Raw genomic sequence first — 18,181 nt, forward strand, 5'->3', positions numbered from 1 at the left:
GAACTGATGAATGGATAAACAAAATGTCATATATCCACACAATAGAATATTTTTCAGCTGCAAAAATGAAAAAAGGACCTATACATGCTGCTCCATGGATAAACTTTGAAAATATTACACTAAGTAAAAGAAATCAGACACATAAGAGCACATATTGTAGGTCCAGAATAGGCAAGTTTATAGACAGAAAATAGATTAGTAGTTTTCAGGGGCTGGGGAGAAGGTAGAAGGGGAAAATGGCTGCTTAATGGGTATGGGTTTTCTGTTTGGGGTGATGAAAAAGTTCCAGAACGAGATAGTGGTTATGGTAGCTGTTATGGATCGAATTGTACCCCTCAAAAAGTTATGGTGCCTGTGACTTTGCTTGGAAATAGGGTGTGTCCTAATCCCATCTGAGTGATGTCTTATAAAACAGGAGGACATGGAGAGGGAGACAGAAGAAGAATAGCCATGGGACTATGGAGGCAGACTCAGCCACAAGCCAAGGAATGCCAAGGATATCTGGGAGCCATTAGAAACTAGGAGACAGGCATGAAAGAGATTCTTTCTCAGAGCCCTCAGAAGGGCATGTAGCCTCTAGAAATATAAACTTCTGTTCTTTAAAGCCATCCATGCAACATCAGCTCTAGGTTGTACAACACTGTGAATGTACTTAGTAACACTGAGTTCTACATTTTAAAATGGTTACAGTGGTAAATTTTATAATATGTATTTGACCATAATTTAAAAAAATCAGGACTGCAGGATTTTAATCTAATCTCTTCTAGTTTAACATCTGGATTTCCTTTCTTCCATGCTGATACTAGTTCTTGGCAACATGGGGAATCATAGAATTAGAATATTATGCACTTACTCATTTGCTTTATCCCACATTACAGTAAATGCTTTTTAAATGTTAGTTCCCTTCCATGTTCTACCCGCTCCCCTTATAAACAGCAAAATATTTCTTCCCCATAATTTTCCCTTCTAATACTTACAAAGGGTAGAGACAGGTCTTTTCATCTTTAACTTGCTGAGAGGCCTGTGGTTATGAGTCTTCAGTAATTTCTGGAAAAGGTCTGTCCAGACCCAAGCTGTGCAAAGAATGGCAATGCAGGCTGCGCTGGGCCCAGAAAACTAGGAGACCTTTTTTCGGGGTGTGGGCTAGTGGTAGAGGTAGATGAGTAAATGTTGTTGTTGTTAGGTGCCTCCAAGTCAGTTTCGACTCACAGCGACCCTATGTACAACAGAACGAAACACTGCCTGGTCCTGCACCATTCTCGCAATCATTATGCTTGAGCCCATTGTTGCAGCCACTGTGCCAACCTATTTTGTTGAAGGGCAATTAAAATCTACCATGATAATTACTAGGAGTCTCCAGGTGATGCAAAAGGTTAATGCACTTGGCCACTAACGGCAAGGTTGAAGGTTCGAGTCCACCCAGAGGTGCCTTGGAAGAAAGGCCTGGTGGCCTACTTCCAAAAAAACCAACCACTGAAAAGCCTATGGAGCACAGTTTTACTCTGACACATATGGGGTAGCCATGAGTCAGAATGGACCTGGTGGCAGCTGGTTTATGATCATTGCTACCACAGTGAGGGTGCATGAAATGCCCTGGGAGAACACATGTGCCATCCTTGGTGGAGGTATGTCAGGGAAGACTTCTTAGAGGAGGAGACATCTAAGGGGAGTCCTGAAAGAGGAGCAGGAATTAGTGACATTGGGAGTTAATGGAGAAGAGGGAGGAAAAGGGCCTTTCAAGTACAGAAGCAACAGGAAAAAGGCCCAGAAACAGGAGGGGGAATGGATCCTTTGAAGAACTGCAAATATAGAGCTGACCGTGAAACAAACAAACAAACAAACAAAAAGAGTAGCTGCTGAGGCTGCTTATGTACAACCAAACAGCTCGTGGGATTTGGTTTCTTGGTTTGGAGGTTTAGGGTCATGGTTTCATGGAACACCGCAGTTAATCGGCCTAAGAATGTGTTTAGCGCTTCTGTTCTATCTCCTAGTTCATTGTGTAGAGTCTGGGATCATAAAAGCTTGCAAACTGCCCTACAAAGTACAACAATTGTTCTCTATTTGCCTGGAGCAATAGAGGCAGAAGGAGAGTCAGGGATAGGAGGAAATGGAATGTTTACCTAATTGTCTCCATGAACAACTGCGTCCTTTGCCAAGAGACCAGAAGAACTGGATGGCACCTGGCTACCGTTACGGAACATTTTGATCAAAGATTCTATAGAAGAATCCTGATCAAAAGGTAAGAAAATGCAGAACAGAATTTCAGTTCTCATGGAATCCAGACTTTCTGGAGCCATTGGAGCTGCATGAACCCTCAACACTACCGCCCTGAGATAATCTTTAAACTTTAAACAAAAATATCCCCTGAAGTCTTCTTAAAACCAAATAATAGTTTAGTTTAGTTAGTAAATAATGTCTGCCTGAAGCACTGTGCTCTTTTAAGATCTATCTGTATGGGTTCAAACTGACAACAGCAACTTGAAAGACTAAATAGGAATCTCAGGGGGCAGTGAGTTTATATTAATGGGGGAGGAACAACTCAGAAAAGGAGGGTCAGAATATTTGCACAAGTCGAAGAATGTAATTAATGTCACTGAATTGTGCATGTAGGAACTGTTGATGTGGTGTATGTTCTGTTGTGTATACTCTCAACAACAACAAAAATAAGTTATTAAAAAAGAGCTGATTGCAGCTGGGAAGGGGAGAGAGTGTTCTGCTTATTGAACCCTATGGCACCTTGCACATGGTAGGTTCTCAACACATCCTGGTTTCAGGAGAAGGATATACTTTATAACAGTGCTAACAAGAACAATAATAGCTGGTGGCAGTTATGAAGACCCTGGTGGTGCAGTGGTTAAAAGTGACAGCTGTTAACCAAAAGGTCAGCAGTTTGAATCCACCAGGCAATCCTTGGAAACTCTAGGGGCAGTTCTACTCTGTCCTATAGGGTCACTATAAGTCGGAATTGACTCAGCAGCAATGGGTTCCTTTGGTTTTGGTGGCAGTTACCAAGTAAAATACACTGTGCCAGGAACTCTGCATAAATCACCTCATTTAACCATCACAACAACCCTCCTAGGTCGGCACTCTGTTTCTGCACTTAAGAAATAAGAACAGAAAGGTCAAGTCACACGACTACTAAGCACATAGTCCTACATCTATTAAGGAGCAGGGCAGGGATACAAAGGCAAGAATTTTCTGGTGCCAAAGCTTGGGCTCCTTCCCTGCCACGCTTCCTCTTTTCCTGGGTCATATTTTCCAAGAGGGTCACTTAGGGTTATACTCAGGGTTCACATGGGGATGTGTACCTGTGGGAGGCACTATGTGTCTCCAGGATGCACTTATTTGCTCCTTGGTTTGGGTAAACAACCATCCACAGGATTCCTTCCCTCTTTGCTGTGCCAGATGGACTGTTCTAAATCAGACCAGGTCACTCCTATGAGCCCTGAGGCCCAGATGACACAGGCCAGGCCCCTCAGCTAGGGCACAGGTCCTTCTACAAACTGGCTCCGGTACAGCTGCAGCTCAGTGAAGTCTATCCCGAAGGGCTCCTGGGCACACTGGCTTCACCTGCCTCGGGTTTTCTCAGATTCCATACAGGTTTCTAGCAGAGTATTAATGTGTTTATTGGTTTACACATCCTTCTCCTTCCTTCTTCTAGGCTGTGAGCCCCTTAAAGTCGAAGATCATGTCTTTACTCATCTCTGTACCCACAGGGTTTAGTATAGTACACAGATGGTACAGAATAAATCCATAGGTTCCCCTCTGTGGGGCCTGCTCAACCTCTTCAAGCCCCAGTTTCCTCCTATGAGAAATGGAGGTAGCAATACCCACTCAGGGGGCCACCAGGAGGGTTAAATGAGATAATGTCTAAAAAGGATTTAGCAGAGCACCCACCAAGTAGGTCCTCAATAAATGATATCTCTTATGATTACTACTATTATCTAATAATTTAATATATTCCATAGTGTTATTATTAATAAATAAGTGAATGAAAGAATTAGTAAGTAAAAGCAGGAACGAAGTGACTTAATTCCGATTTAAATCATGCCTTTGGCCCAGGTTAGGAGTGAACTTCAGTGCTGCACTGAAGACATTGGCGAAACACAAGGCTGCAGGAATTGATGGAATACCAACTGAAGATGTTTCATCAAACGGACGCAGTGCTGGAAGTGCTCACTCAACTCTGCCAAGAAATTTGGAAGATAGCTACCTGGCCAACCGACAGGAAGAGATCCATATTTGTGCCTGTTCCAAAGAAAGGTGATTCAATAGAATGTGAAAATTATTGAAAAGTATCATTAATATCATGCACAAGTAAAATTTGGCAGAAGATCATTCAAAAGTGGTTGCAGCAATACATCAACCGGGAACTGCCAGAAATTCAAGCCGGATTCAGAAGAGGACACGGAACAAGAGATGTCACTACCAATGTCAGATGGATCCTGGCTGAAAGCAGAGAATACCAGAAAGATGTTTACCTGTGTTTTATTGACTATGGAAAAGGCATTTGACTGTGTGGATCATATCAAATTATGGATAATGTTGCGAAGAATGAGAATTCCAGAAGACTTAATTGTGCTCATGAAAAACCTGTACATGGACCAAGAGGCAGTCGTTTGAACAGAATAAGCGGATACTACCCCAGTATCCAGTGCCGTCGAGTCGAAGGGGATACTGCGTGGTTTAAAGTCAGGAAGGGTGTGTGTCAGGGTTGTATCCTTTCACCATACTTATTTAATCTGTATGCTGAGCAAATAATCCAAAAAACCGGACTATATGAAAAAGAATGTGGTATCAGGATTGGAGGAGGACTCATTAAGAACCTGTGATATGCAGATGACACAATCTTGTTTGCTGAAAGTGAAGAGGACTTGAAGCACTTACTAACGAAGATCAAAGACTACAGCCTTCAGTATGGATGACACCTCAACATAAAGAGAACAAAAATCCTCACAACTAGACCAATAAACAACATCATGATAAACGGGGAAAAGATTGAAGTTGTCAAGGATTTCATTTTACTTGGATCCACAATCAACACCCATGGAAGCAGCAGCCAAGAAATCAAAAGACCCATTACACTGGGCAGATCTGCTGCCAAAGACCACTTCAAAGTGTTAAAAAGCAAAGATGTCAGTTTGAGGACTAACTGCGCCTGACCCAAGCCATGGTGTTTTCAATTGCCTCATATGCGTGTGAAAGCTGGACAATGAGTAAGGGAAACTGAAGAAGAATTGATGCCTTTGCCAGAAGAAGGAACAAATCTGTCTTGGAAGTAGTGCAGCCAGAATTCTCATTTAAAGCAAGGATGATGAGACTTCATCTCACATACTTTGGACATGTTATCAGAAGGGACCAGTCCCTGAAGAAGGACATTATGCTTGGTAAAGTGGAGGGACAGTGAAAAAGAGGAAGACCCTCAAGGAGATGGATTGACACAGTGGCTGCAACAATGGGCTCAAGCATAAGAATGATTGTGATGATGACGCAAGACTGGGCAGTGTACATAGGGTCGCTATGTGTCTGAACTGATGCAATGGCACCTGACAACAGCAAAAGGAGTGAACTTTAATATTCCTTGTCCCATGGACTGGGAATGACTAAATTGCCCCTACTTGCAATATTACTTTTTTGTTTTGTTTTGTTGTTTCTTTTTGAGATTAGATTTGACAACATGTGTGGGCTTCACCTATAAGGCTTCTTCCAGTTCTTTGGCCAGGATTCCTTCAGGTAAGCTGGAAGATGGCAGGGAAAAGATGGGTGCCTCCTTTTTCTGCACTGGTTTTGGCTTCTTGGTGGACATCCCGTCTCTGTGGGAAGCCAGAAAGACACAGACAGAAACAGGTTAAAAGACCAGTGAGGTCACAAGAATGAAGAAGGGAATCCCCAGGATTATGTAAACAATCTAGAAAACAACCACCGAGAGTGAAGCAGGTCAGAAGGCTGGAAAATGAAGGTGAAATTGACAGACTATCTAAAGTGTCTGAATGTACCGGGAGGAGATTTATACAGCCAATGGAAAATCTGAGATAAATTGTGAGAAGTACATAAGAAAAAACAAAAACAAGAAAATGGATAAATTAAAAAAAAAAAAGAAAAAAAGATTTAGTTCCAGGGGTAACAAAGGTTTTGCAGGGAAAAAAAAAAAAAAAAAAAAAATATATATATATATATACCATGAAATACTCCATAGCTCAGCTGGCGATAGTGTTGATGGTGTCATTATAATAAAAAAAAAATAATGCTGATTAATGACCCAATCAAAACGACAATATAAACACATTAAGAGGATGGGGGATAGGAAGTGTGTGTATGTGAGAGAGCCCACTCCCCATCTTTCCAGGTGTGCCACTGAAAAATCAAGAAGTAGCCAGAGCCGCATGTTATTCAGATACATGTAGGGAAGCAGATATCCAATCAGTTAAAAAATGGGAAAGTGTCATTGTTGGGGAATGGGAAACGGGGCCCACATGGGTGCAATTGTTTGTAACAATCTTTGTAGAGTTATCAGTTATTTAATAAACATTATATGGTACTGGGTTTTTAATATTATGCTAAACAGGTTTTAATGGAGCTTCCAGGCTAAGATAGAGGAAGAAAAGCCCGGTGATCTACTTCCAAAACTCAGCTCATGGAAACTCAGTGGATCACAACGGTCTGATCTGAAAGTGTTTTGTTCAGTTGTGCCTGGGGTCACCATGAGTCGGGCCGACTTACCGGCAGGTAACAACAACAACATTATGTTTACTTTGCATTAGGCAAGGCCCCTAGGTGGTGCAAACTGTTTGTGCTTAACTGGGTGGGTTTGAACCCACCCAGTGGTAACAAAGAAGAAAAGGCCTGGAGATCTGCTTCTATTAAGATTACAGCTAAGAAAACCCTCTGGAGCAGTTCTACTCTGTAACGCATGGGGTCGCCATTAGTTGGAACAGACTCATCAGTAACAACAACACGCATCAGACATTAGTCTAAATGCTTTACAAATATTAAGCAATTTAATCCCCATAACAATCCTATGATATACATACTATTATTATCCCCTTTTTAGAAATTGAGACACAGAGAAATTATTTGCTCAAGGTCACACAGCTAGTAGGTCATGAAGCTGGCATTAAACCCAGGTGGTTTGACTCCAGACCTGTCTATTTGACTCTTTGAAGTATGAATACATATTAATTTAATAAAAAAAAAAATCAGTACATCTTTTAAGTGGATTTATTCCTAACTTCATGAATACAGAGAGGCAAGGTTCTAAGATGTAATCAGTTACTTTTCCTCTAAACAACTGAAAGCAGTACGCTAATAAGCACACATTAACTACTCATTATATTCCTTCACCAAGAATTCACTGAGTACCAACTACGCGTCACTCGCAGGAGCAGGCGCTGAATGAGACAAGGTCCCTGAACCTGAGAGGCATACTGTGTAGACAGAGAGACAGTCAGCTCCATGACGACAACAGGACATATTTGGTGGAATATGTCTGGGGAAGCACAGAATACAAAATAGGCAGCACTAGGGCAGACACAGGGGACTTCCTGGAGGAGGTGATGCCTGAGCTGGGTTTTAAGGGTCAGGTAGAAGTTAGCCAGATGAAAAAATGTCTAAAGTGTGTTCAAGAAAGAGGAAAGAGCAGTGAGTACTTGTTGAAGTAAACTGAATTATGGGTCTACTTCTCTACCACTCTAAAATGGTGTCAAAAACAATGGTATTGCAAACAAAAGTTTATCTTAATAAAGAATGCCTGCCTTGAGCATTGTGCTTTTTTAAAAAAACTATAATCAGACTAGCTGAAGAACGGGGCATTAGGATTGGTGGAAGATTCATTAACAGCTGGAGATACGCAGATGACACAATCTTGCTTGCTGAGAGAGAAGAGGACTTGAAGCACTTACTGATGGATTACACCTCAACATAAAGAAGACAAAAATCTTCACAACTGGACCAATAAGGAACATCATGACAAATGGAGAAAACACTGAAGTTGTCAAGGATTTCATTTTACCTGGATCCACAATCAACAGCCACGGAAGCAGCAGTCAAGAAATCAAGCGATGTATTGCATTGGGCAAATCTGCTGCAAAAGACCTCTTTAAAGTGTTAAAAAGCAAAGATGTCACTTTGAGGACTAAGGTTCTCTTGACCCAAGCCATGGTGTTTCAATCACCTTATATGCATGTGAAAGCTGGACAACGAATAAGGAAGACTGAAGAAGAATTAATGTCTTTGAATTGTGGTGTTGGAGAAGAATATTGACTGTACCACGGACTGCCAGAAGAACAAACAAGTCTGTTTTGTAAGAAGTACAGCCAGAGTGCTGCTTGAGGGCAAAGATGGCGAGACTTTGTGTCATGTACTTTGGACATGTTATCAGGAGGAACCAGTCCCTGTAGAAGGACATCATGCTTGGTAAGGTAGAGGGTCAGCGAAAGAGGAAGACCCTCAACGAGATGGACTGACACAGTGGCTGCAACAATGGGCTCAAAAAAAGCAACGATTGTGAGGATGAAGCAGGACTGGGCAGTGTTTCATTCTTTTGTACATGAGTTGGAACTGACTTGGTGGCACCTAACAACAACAACAATCTCTAATCAGGGGTGGATTATCCAATAGGCAAGGTAAGCATAATGCCTACCTTGCTTACCAGATCATCTGTACTGAATAATTTCACATTTTTTCACCACATCAAAGATTCTGCTTCTAGATATGGTTGGCATCTGTCGCTCTCCCAAACCCACAGCACCTTCCTATAGAATCAAAGATTCTTTTCAAATTGGCAATGCCTGACAGGAATGGATTATCCAGTGAGCAAAGTAAGCATGGGCTTACTTGTATTTGGTTACTAATCTGTAGTGAACAATTTCACCTGATTTTTTTACACCATCAAAATTATGGTGAAACCCATGTGAAATTGTTCATTACAGATTAGGAAATAAACACAAGTAAACCCATGTTTACCTTGCTTATTGGGTAATCTGCCCCTATTTATAATGTATCATATTGACAGAGTCAACTGAAAAGATTAGATAGGAAATTTAGGGGGCAGTGAGTTTATGTTAATGGCGGAGGAACAATTCGGAAAAGGAGGGTGAGAATGGCTACACAACTTGAGAAATGTCATCAATAGCACTGAACTGTACATGTAGAGATTGTTGAATTGGTTTATGTTCTGCTGTGTATACTCTCACCAACAACAAAAAAGAAAATAAATTATTAAAACGGGGAAAAAGGCATTAAAAAAAACTTAAGAACAAAGGAATTTCTGAAATTGTATGATACATACAAGCCCGTGTTGGGGGACGGCCCCAGCAAGGAAAGACCCTCACTGTGCGTCCTGGCAGATAATCTGAAGAACTGACACATAGCCCTTTCCAGATTCATGAGTTCAGGGAAACTTACTGACAGGGGCAAGCAGCTGCTCTCCAGTGGGGGCCGGCTGGAGTATTTTCCGCAACCACCTGGCAAGGGACCCAAACATATATACCATTCTGACTGGGACCAAGGCTCATCGTTTTTCTCCCACGTCCTTGGGCAGTCAGTGTTCCCAGGGACTTCACGTCCAGGCCCAGATGTTTTCCTTCTTGTTGCTGAGGCATTCTTTGGCCTTGGCTGCTGGCCCAGTCATGCCACTCCAGGCCTTGTACCTAAGCCCAAGTCCATCCTGTATTCACTCCCAGCATGCTTCAGGGAAGAGCAAAGCTGATTGCATTAGGAGGGGATGTGTATAGCTGAATAGCATCACCCTACAGCCCGTATGAATTTACAATATAAAAGTTACAAAGGGCTTTTAGAGCATTAAATTTTCTGAACTACCTAGTTTGTATTATGTTAACTGATGAACATTTCTCAGTATAAAAACAGAAACAGTGGCACCGTAAGCCTCTCTTCACCTGGGAGAGTCTATAACCTACACCACGGGGTGCAAACCACGCTGCTAGAACCCAATATCGGCAGTTGTTTCCCTAATCAAAGGAAAAATGAATTGACAGAACTTTCTCCATATTAAGTTTACCTCTTCTTAAGAATAGGTCAGGCTCTGGAGTCTGACTGTGGGGCTCAAATCCTGTCTCTGCCACTTACCAAATGGGAAAGCCTAGGCAACAGCATGGAGCCTGTCCAGGCCTTGATTTCCTCAGTTGTAAAATGAGGATGACAACATCACCTATCTCACAGGGCACTGTGAGAATTAAGTGAAAGATAACAAGTATTGTGCTTAGAACAGAATAAGGGCCTGGCCAAAACAAGCATTTAATAAATTTTAGCTATGGGAAATGAGCGCCACTGCTCAAGGTGATAAAAACAAATGATTAAATGGGTAGGAGAGAGATGCTGATGAAGAGTGAGCTACTTGTATCAGATGGGCACTTGAGACTGTGTGTTGGCATCTCCTGTCTGGAGGGGAGATAGGAGGGTAGAGAGGGTTAGAAACTGGCAAAATTGTCACGAAAGGAGAGACTGGAAGGGCTGACTCATTAGGGGGAGAGTAAGTGGGAGTATGGAGTAAGGTGTATATAAGCTTATATGTGACAGACTGACTTGATTTGTAAACGTTCACTTAAAGCTCAATAAAAATTATTAAAAAAACCGATTAAGCAAAAATTATAATTAAGAAAAAAACTAGGTGCACTTCTTAACATATTATGTATTATCTTAAGGTACTGAACTCTGCAGATATATCCAAGATGCACATTTTACACTAGTAAATAGTCCTTTATTTGGGTGCCAGAAATTTAAAATGGTATTTGTATTGGGCATCTGCAAAGAGCACTATGGCTCCTGGCTGTCCTGCCCCCAACAGATGGGAGAATCAGGGCTTTGAGCTCAGGAAACCACTGAGCCTTCACCCTTTAGCTCATCTGCATTGGAAGCCGGGCTCTTCCTCTACCCTAGAGCCACGGCTGGGCTGCTTTCTCCAAAATGGGTCTGCCCCAAACTTCTCAGCTGGTTTTCATGCTATAAAAAGTCTGACAGCCTGGAGGGGAAGCATTTAACCCTGATCTTCTCTGTGCCTGTCAAGGAAAGCTTCCTGGAGGAAGAGACACCCACACTGACTGAAGGTGGAGGAGCTGGCCCGGGAAGGAGGGTGGGGATGGGCAGAGGGAATAAGAGCAGTTCCTGCAGAGGAAGGAGCTTGTTCAAGCAAGGCCTGGAGGCAGAGAAAGCTCAGCCTCTTAGGCTGCTGCAGGGGCTCACTGTGACTTGAGTGGTGGGTGGGAGTGGATGATGGAGAGAGACAGCAGAGGAGAGGGGAGCAGGGCCCACCCTCTGAAGGCCTCCTGTCTAAGAGTTTGGATTTTACCCTTAGGATCCTCAGGGCAGTGAGGAGGAAGTATGGAGTTTAAAGAAAACGAGGCACATGATGAGACGCAGATTTTTGAAAGATCCTCTGGACATTGTGGGAGACACCGTGAGGGGCCTGAGAGACGTAGCCTGACCTCAAGCGGGCCTCAGCTGCCACCTTTGAAAAACAGGGAAAATAAAACCTACCTCCCAGGACTGTTCTGCAAATTTGATGGGATAACCTATGGAATATGCCTGGCACAGGGCAAAGGTCACTTCCATTCATTTCCCTCCCAGTATCTGCAAAGGGAAGAGTAGGTCTGCCCTTCTTTAACCTCTAAAAGGTCTGGGGTCGCCAGGCCTTAGTGACTTCTGAAAGAGGTGTCTGGAGGCACATTTGTCGATGCCTCTGCCTCTCCTGTACCAGGCTGGGAGCCCACTGAGAAGAGAGACAGCGTGTTATCCTCTTATTTCCCCAGGGTCTATTGCAGGGAGCTTTTGTAGCCTCTAACCCTAGGTTTGCAGCTGTGTAAAATGCAGTGCACAACCCCTATCTCAGGGGCCGTGGTGGCACAATGGTTAAGTGCTCGGCTTCCAATGCAAAGGTTGGTGGTTCGAACCCACCCAGCCAAGAAAACCCTATGGGGCAGTTCTACTGTGTCACGTGGGGTCACTATGAGTCAGAATCAACTCCGCAGTACAGAACAACAACAATCCCTATCTCACAGAGCTGCTTTGAAGGTTAAATGAAGTCATGTTTGTTTGGTGTCTGGGGTCTTAAAAGCCTGTGAGCAGCCACCTAGGATACTCCACTAGTCTCACCCCTTCGGCAGCAAGGAAGAATGAAGAAAACTAAAGATACAAGAGAAAGATGAGTCCAAAGGACTAATGGACCACTTCTAGCATGGCCTCCACCAGAAGAAGTCCAGTACAACGCGATGGTGCCCAGTTACCACCACTGACTACTCTAACAGGCATCACAGTAGAGGGTCCCGGCCAGAGCTGGAGAAAAATGTGGAACAAAATTCTAACTTAAAAAGAAAGACCAGACTTGCTGGCCTGACAGAGACTGGAGAAACCCTGAGAGTATGCCCCCCGGACACGCTTTCAGCTCAGTAATGAGGCCACTCCTGAGGTTCACCCTTCAGCCAAAGATTGGACAGGCCCGTGGAACAAAACAAGACTAAAGGGGCGCACCAGCCCCAGGACAAGGACTAGACAGCAGGAGTGAACAGGAAAGCTGGTAATAGGGAACCCAGGGTTGAGAAGGGAGAGTGTTGACATGTTGTAGGGTTGTTAACCAATGTCATAGAACGATGTGTGTACTGTTTGATGAGAAACTAGTTTGTTCCATAAACCTTCATCTGAAGTACAATTAAAAAAAAAAGAAAAAAAGAAACGAGGTCATGTTTGTAATGTGCTTAGCTTGATGCTCAGCCCAAACAGTCAATAAATGGTAGTCATTACTGTCACATTATAAGTTGGCATCATTACTGATAATATTTTAAATAAAATGAGTAAACACATAAATAAACGTAGTGACCCAAGTACAAAACTCCCCACTCTTGCTTTTCACTCAGCCTAGGACACACTGTAATGGAATCTTCCCCCTATTCTGGGAAGAGGTATTTTTATTTCCTAGTCTCTGGCCACAGCTTTATTTTTCTGCTGTTGTTATCCCACCCCACCTGGTAGCAGCGGCTTCAAAGACTTTGTAGGAATCTTCTGGATCCTCAAGGCTTGAAAGGGGAGTGGTGTGCAACCCATGTTTCTTTTCCCTCTCCTCCTTTTCCCTCCTGTGGGAAAACCTAAAAGACATCAACAAAAAATTGGCTCAAAAATTCAGCATGATTTCAAAGGTGTCACTGCAATCTTGATAGGTGTTGGGAGGAAGAGTTTACAAATCGATCAATAACGTTGGCAGGGACCCCCACCTTGCCTCATATGCATGCAAAAGCAGGGCAATAAATAAGGAAGACCTAAGAATTGACACCTTTGAATTATGGTGTTGGAGAAGAATATTGAATATACTATGGACTGCCAGAAGACTGAACAAATCTGCCTTAAAAGAAGTACAGCCAGAATGCTCCTTGGAAGTAAGGGTGGTGAGAGTTCGTCTCACATACTTTGGACATGTTATCTGGAGGGATTAGTCCTTGGAGAAGGACATCATGCTTGGTAAAGTAGAGGGTCAGCGAAAAAGAGGAAGACCCTTAATGAGATGGATTGACACAGTGGATGCAACAATGGGGTCAAGCATAATAATTGTGAGGATTGTGCAGGACCGGGCAGTGTCCCCTTCTGTTGTACATGGGGTAGTTATAAGTCTGAACTGGTTTGAAGGCACTTAACATCAACAACCTTACCTTGCCTAGTAGACAGAAAGAACATTTCCTACTCTGTTCCCTTTTGAAGGAGTCCTTGGGTGGTATAAATGGTTAATGTGTAAAGGTTAGAGCTTTGAGTCTACCTAGTGGGGCCTTGGAAGAAAGGCCTGGTGACCTACTTCTGAAAATCAGTTATTCAACCCTATGGAGCACAGTTCCACCCTGTGGAACTCTTGCCATGGCTCAGAGTCAACTCAACAGCAACTGGTCTTTTCCCTTTTGAAGCTCTCTCTCATAACCTATGAGACTTTACCACATGTTTTCTGTTTATATATTTCTTGCTTCCTTCTAGACTTTGAGTCCTCAAAGGCAAGGACTGCAACTTCTTCGTTTCTTTGTATCCCTACTACCTGGCAAAGGAGGTTGTCAGTGAATGTTTACTTGACTTCTCTGCCTATTTAGTAAAACAGGGTGATGATATCTGATAGGGCTTTGCTGCAATATAAATAAAATAAAGTGAGCATGTTGTCTGCTGGCATCTCATCCATGTCACTGGCGGTGTCCTGCTCTCTCTGGCCACGGAATCACTTAGGTCTGGCCAGTCACTCATAGCCCTCCTTCCTCCTGAACACAGTGACTGGTCCAGACAGGGTGATGAGAGCCATCAGAAACTCCTATGAGGCTTGGTTTATGGAGGCCAGGAAGGAGATCTCTCTTTTAGATTATGTGCTATAAAGATATAGGCTTAGGCTCTCTGTGGCCCTCGCTCCTTCTCTGAGGGTAGAGGCAGCTTGAAAAAGAAGCCAGGACACAGAGGGAAAGAGGATAGAGACAGAAAGAGAATTGGACAATATCATTGAGCCCCTAGGACCAAATATGCCTGTAGTCAGCCTCTCTGTGACCTTCCTCTTTACTTAAGCCACTAGATTCTCCTTCTGCCTAAACAAGTTTTAGCTGCCTTTCCAGTACCTGCAACCAAAGAGCTCTGACTAATACAGTTCACAAAGTACTTAGCCCAATGCTTGGCACCGAGGGAGCAGAGAATCCCTGGCAGCTCTTGCTACTACCATTAAGAACAATAAGAGTAATATGACAGTTGAGTATCTGCGTGAATGAAGGGAGTGGCCTAGATACAACCCCCCGACACCAGACTGTGAGCGAACTTTTATGTGCTTTTTCCTACGTACTAGGGAATTCTTTTTTTTAAATAATATTTTATTTATTTTTGGTGGCAAAATACATAACCAAAACATACATCCATCAACGATTTCTACATGAACAGGTCAATGACACTGGTTAGAGACTTCACATTGTGTCACCATTCTCACTATCACTACCCATATGTTTCATCACCATTAATTTGGGCTCTCTGCCCCTTAAAGTTCTCATCTGTGCTTCCGATTAACTGTTCTCAGTTTACGTATGAGGAATTTTTTTTTTCTTTATTGTACTTTAGGTGAAGGTTTACAGAGCAAATTCGTTTCTCATTAAACAATTAATACACATATTGTTTTGTGACATTGGTTGCCAACCCCACGTGTCAACACTTTTCCCCTCTTGACCTTGGGTTCCCTGTTACCAGCTTTCCTGTCCCCTTCTGCGTTTTCATCCCTGTCCCAGTGTGTGTGTGCCCATTTACTCTCATTTTGTTTTATCAGCTTGTCTAATTTTTGGCTGAAGGGTGAACCTCAGGGGTGATTTCAGTACTGAGTTAAAAAAAAGTGTCCAGGGGTATATACTAGGAATTCTTAAATGGTACACACTTCTGGTTTTTCCATGGTCTTGGACTGAACAAACTGTAAAAGAAATTTTGTCTCTTTCTGTTGGCCTCCTCTGGATTTCTTGTCAATGTATTCTTCACTGAAGGCTGAAGGTGGAATGAAAGTGTGGTTTGCCTTCTTTTTATCTGCCGCTTTTTGATTGATGTTCTTCACCTCCCTGGGGAGAAACCACAAGGACATACAGAAAAAGACTAAAAGTCAGTGTGATCTCTTCAGAGGTTTCCCTCCCATTTTTATATGTTCTTGTTGTTGTCAGTTGCAATTGAGTCAATTCTGACTCATGGTGACCCCATGTGTGCGAAGTAGAACTGCTCCATAGGGTTTTCAAGGCTGTAACCTTCGGAAGCAGATTGCCAGGCCTGTCTTCCAAGGCACCACTGGGTGGGTTTGAACCTCCAACCTTTTGGCTAGTTGTTCAGTGCTTAATCATTTGTGCCACCCAGGAACTCTCTTGTATGTATAGTGAGGCAAATATTTACAAATTCATTAATTACATCTGTCAAAAGCAACCAACTGGAGCAGAGAGCTGAATGCATAGCAGTGACTCAGGCACCGAGCTCTTGCTGAGTGCCAGCTGTATGCCAGGTGTCACATCAGCCCTGGGCATACAGAGAGGAATAAGACATAGTCCCTGAATTCAAGGCATATATACTCATACCAGGGACACAGGTGAGGAAATCCACAAGCTTGGAATACAAGTTGAATCCAAGTTCAGGCTCTGCCACCTTGGGCCAATTACTTGACCTGGTGATAACAGAACCTAGGGTTGTGGTGAGGACTGAATTATAGCTGAAGTACTTGGAAAAGTGCCCGGTATATAGTAAAAAAAATAGGGTGCTCAATAACTGTTGGTTGCGGCTGTCACCGCTGCTGTCATTATTACAGAAGAAGGTTACAGTGGAATGTGTTCTGACAAGCTCAGGATATACAATGGGAATGCTGAGATGGCAGTGGAAGACCTCCAGAGGAGGTAACACACCAGCTAGCTGGCTTTTGAAATGTGAGTAGACGTTTACTCCACAATGAAGCAGGCTACAAGCATTCAGCAGTAAGTATATACTCAATTAACTTGCCCACACATCTGTCAGTTTGTCATAGTGTGTGGTGGCGTGCACGTTGGTGTGATGCTGGAAGGTATGCCACCGGCATTCAAATACCAGCAGGGTCACCCATGTTGGGCAGGTTTCAGTGGAGTTTCCAGATGAGGACAGACTAGGAAAAAGGACCCGGCAGTCTACTTCTGAAAAAACTGGCCAGTGAAAATCTCATGAATAGCAACAGAACATTGTCTGATATAGTGCTGGAAGATAAGCCCCTCAGGTTGGAAGGCACTCAAAATACGACTGGGGAAGAGCTGTCTCCTCAAAGTAGAGTCGACTTTAACGACAAGGGTGGAGTAAAGCTTTCGGGACCTTCATTTGCTGAGGTGGTGCAACTCAAAACGAGAAGAAACAGCTGCAAAAATCCATTAATAATTGGAATATGGGATGTACAAAAGTATGAATCTAGGAAAATTGGAAATCACCAAAAATGAAATGGACTGCATAAAGATCAATATCCTAGACATTAGACTGGTATTGGTCATTTTGAATCAGACAATCATATGGTCTACTATGCCAGAATGACAACTTGATGAGGAATGGCATTGCATTCATCATCAAAAAGAACACTGCAAGATCTATCCTGAAATCCAGTGCTGTCAGTGATGGGAAGATATTCATAAGCCTACAAGGAAGACCAGTTAATACGACTATTATTCAAGTTTATGCATCAACCACTAATGCCAAAGATGAGGAAATTGAAGATTTTTACCAACTTCTACAGTCTGAAATTGATCAAATGCATAATCAAGATGCATTGATAATTACTAGTGATTGGAACGTGAAAGTTGGAAACAAAAAAGAAGGATAGGTAGTTGGAAATTATGGCCTTGGTGATAGAAATGATGCCAGAGATCACATGATAGAATTTTGCAAGACCAACGACTTCTTCATTGCCAAATACCTTTTTTCAACAGCATAAAAATGGCGACTATACACGTGGAACTCACCGAATGGAAAACGCAGGAATTAAATTGACTACATCTGTGGAAAGAGATGATGGAAAAGCTCAGTATCATCAGTTAGAACAAGGGCAGGAGCTGACTGTGGATCAGACCATCAGTTGCTCATATGCAAGTTCAACTTGAAGCTGAAGAAAATTAGAGCAAGTCCATGAGAGCCAAAGTACGGCCTTCAGTATGTTCCATCTGAATTTAGAGACCATCTCAAGAATAGATTTGAGCATTGAACACTAATGATCGAAGACCAGAGAAGTTGTGGAATGACATCAAGGATATCATACATGAAGAAAGCAAAAGGCCATTAAAAGCCAGGAAGGAAAGAAAAGACCAAAATAAATGTCAGAAGAGATTTTGTAAGTTGCTCTTGAACGCAGAGTAGCTAATGCAAGAGGAAGAAATGATGAAGTAAAAGAGCTGAACAGGAGATTTCAAAGAGCAGCTTGAGACTACAAAGTAAAGTATTATAATAAAATGTGCAAAGACCTGGAATTAGAAAACCAAAATGGAAGAACATGCTTGGCATTTCTCAAGCTGAAAGAACTGAAGAAAAAATTCAAGCCTCAAGTTGCAATAGTGAAAGATTCTACAGGGAAAATACTGAATGATACAGGAAGCATCAAAACAGATGGAAGGAATACGCGGAGTCATTGCACCAAAAAGAATTGGTCACCATTCAACCATTTCAGGAGGTAGAATATGGTCAAGAACCAATGGTACTGAAGGAAAAA

At 42.7% G+C, this 18,181-nt stretch overlaps 1 protein-coding gene across 2 annotated transcripts in view; it reads right to left on the reverse strand.

Annotated features, from left to right (window-relative positions):
* Positions 1–2,510: 2,510 nt before the first annotated feature.
* FAM227A (family with sequence similarity 227 member A) overlaps positions 2,511–18,181 on the reverse strand; it is a 64,584-nt gene continuing 48,913 nt past the window's right edge. For both annotated transcript variants that reach the window (XM_049884441.1, XM_049884440.1), the window contains 3 exons: positions 15,374–15,548; positions 12,972–13,091; positions 2,511–5,813 (listed from right to left, as the gene is read on the reverse strand). In XM_049884441.1, the coding sequence (XP_049740398.1) occupies positions 13,017–13,091; positions 15,374–15,548 (250 nt within the window). In that variant the 3' untranslated portion in view covers positions 2,511–5,813; positions 12,972–13,016. The remainder of the gene's footprint in view (positions 5,814–12,971; positions 13,092–15,373; positions 15,549–18,181) is intronic.

The sequence above is a fragment of the Elephas maximus genome, chromosome 4 (genome assembly GCF_024166365.1).
Source record: "Elephas maximus indicus isolate mEleMax1 chromosome 4, mEleMax1 primary haplotype, whole genome shotgun sequence".
NCBI classification, from domain to species: Eukaryota; Metazoa; Chordata; class Mammalia; order Proboscidea; family Elephantidae; genus Elephas; species Elephas maximus.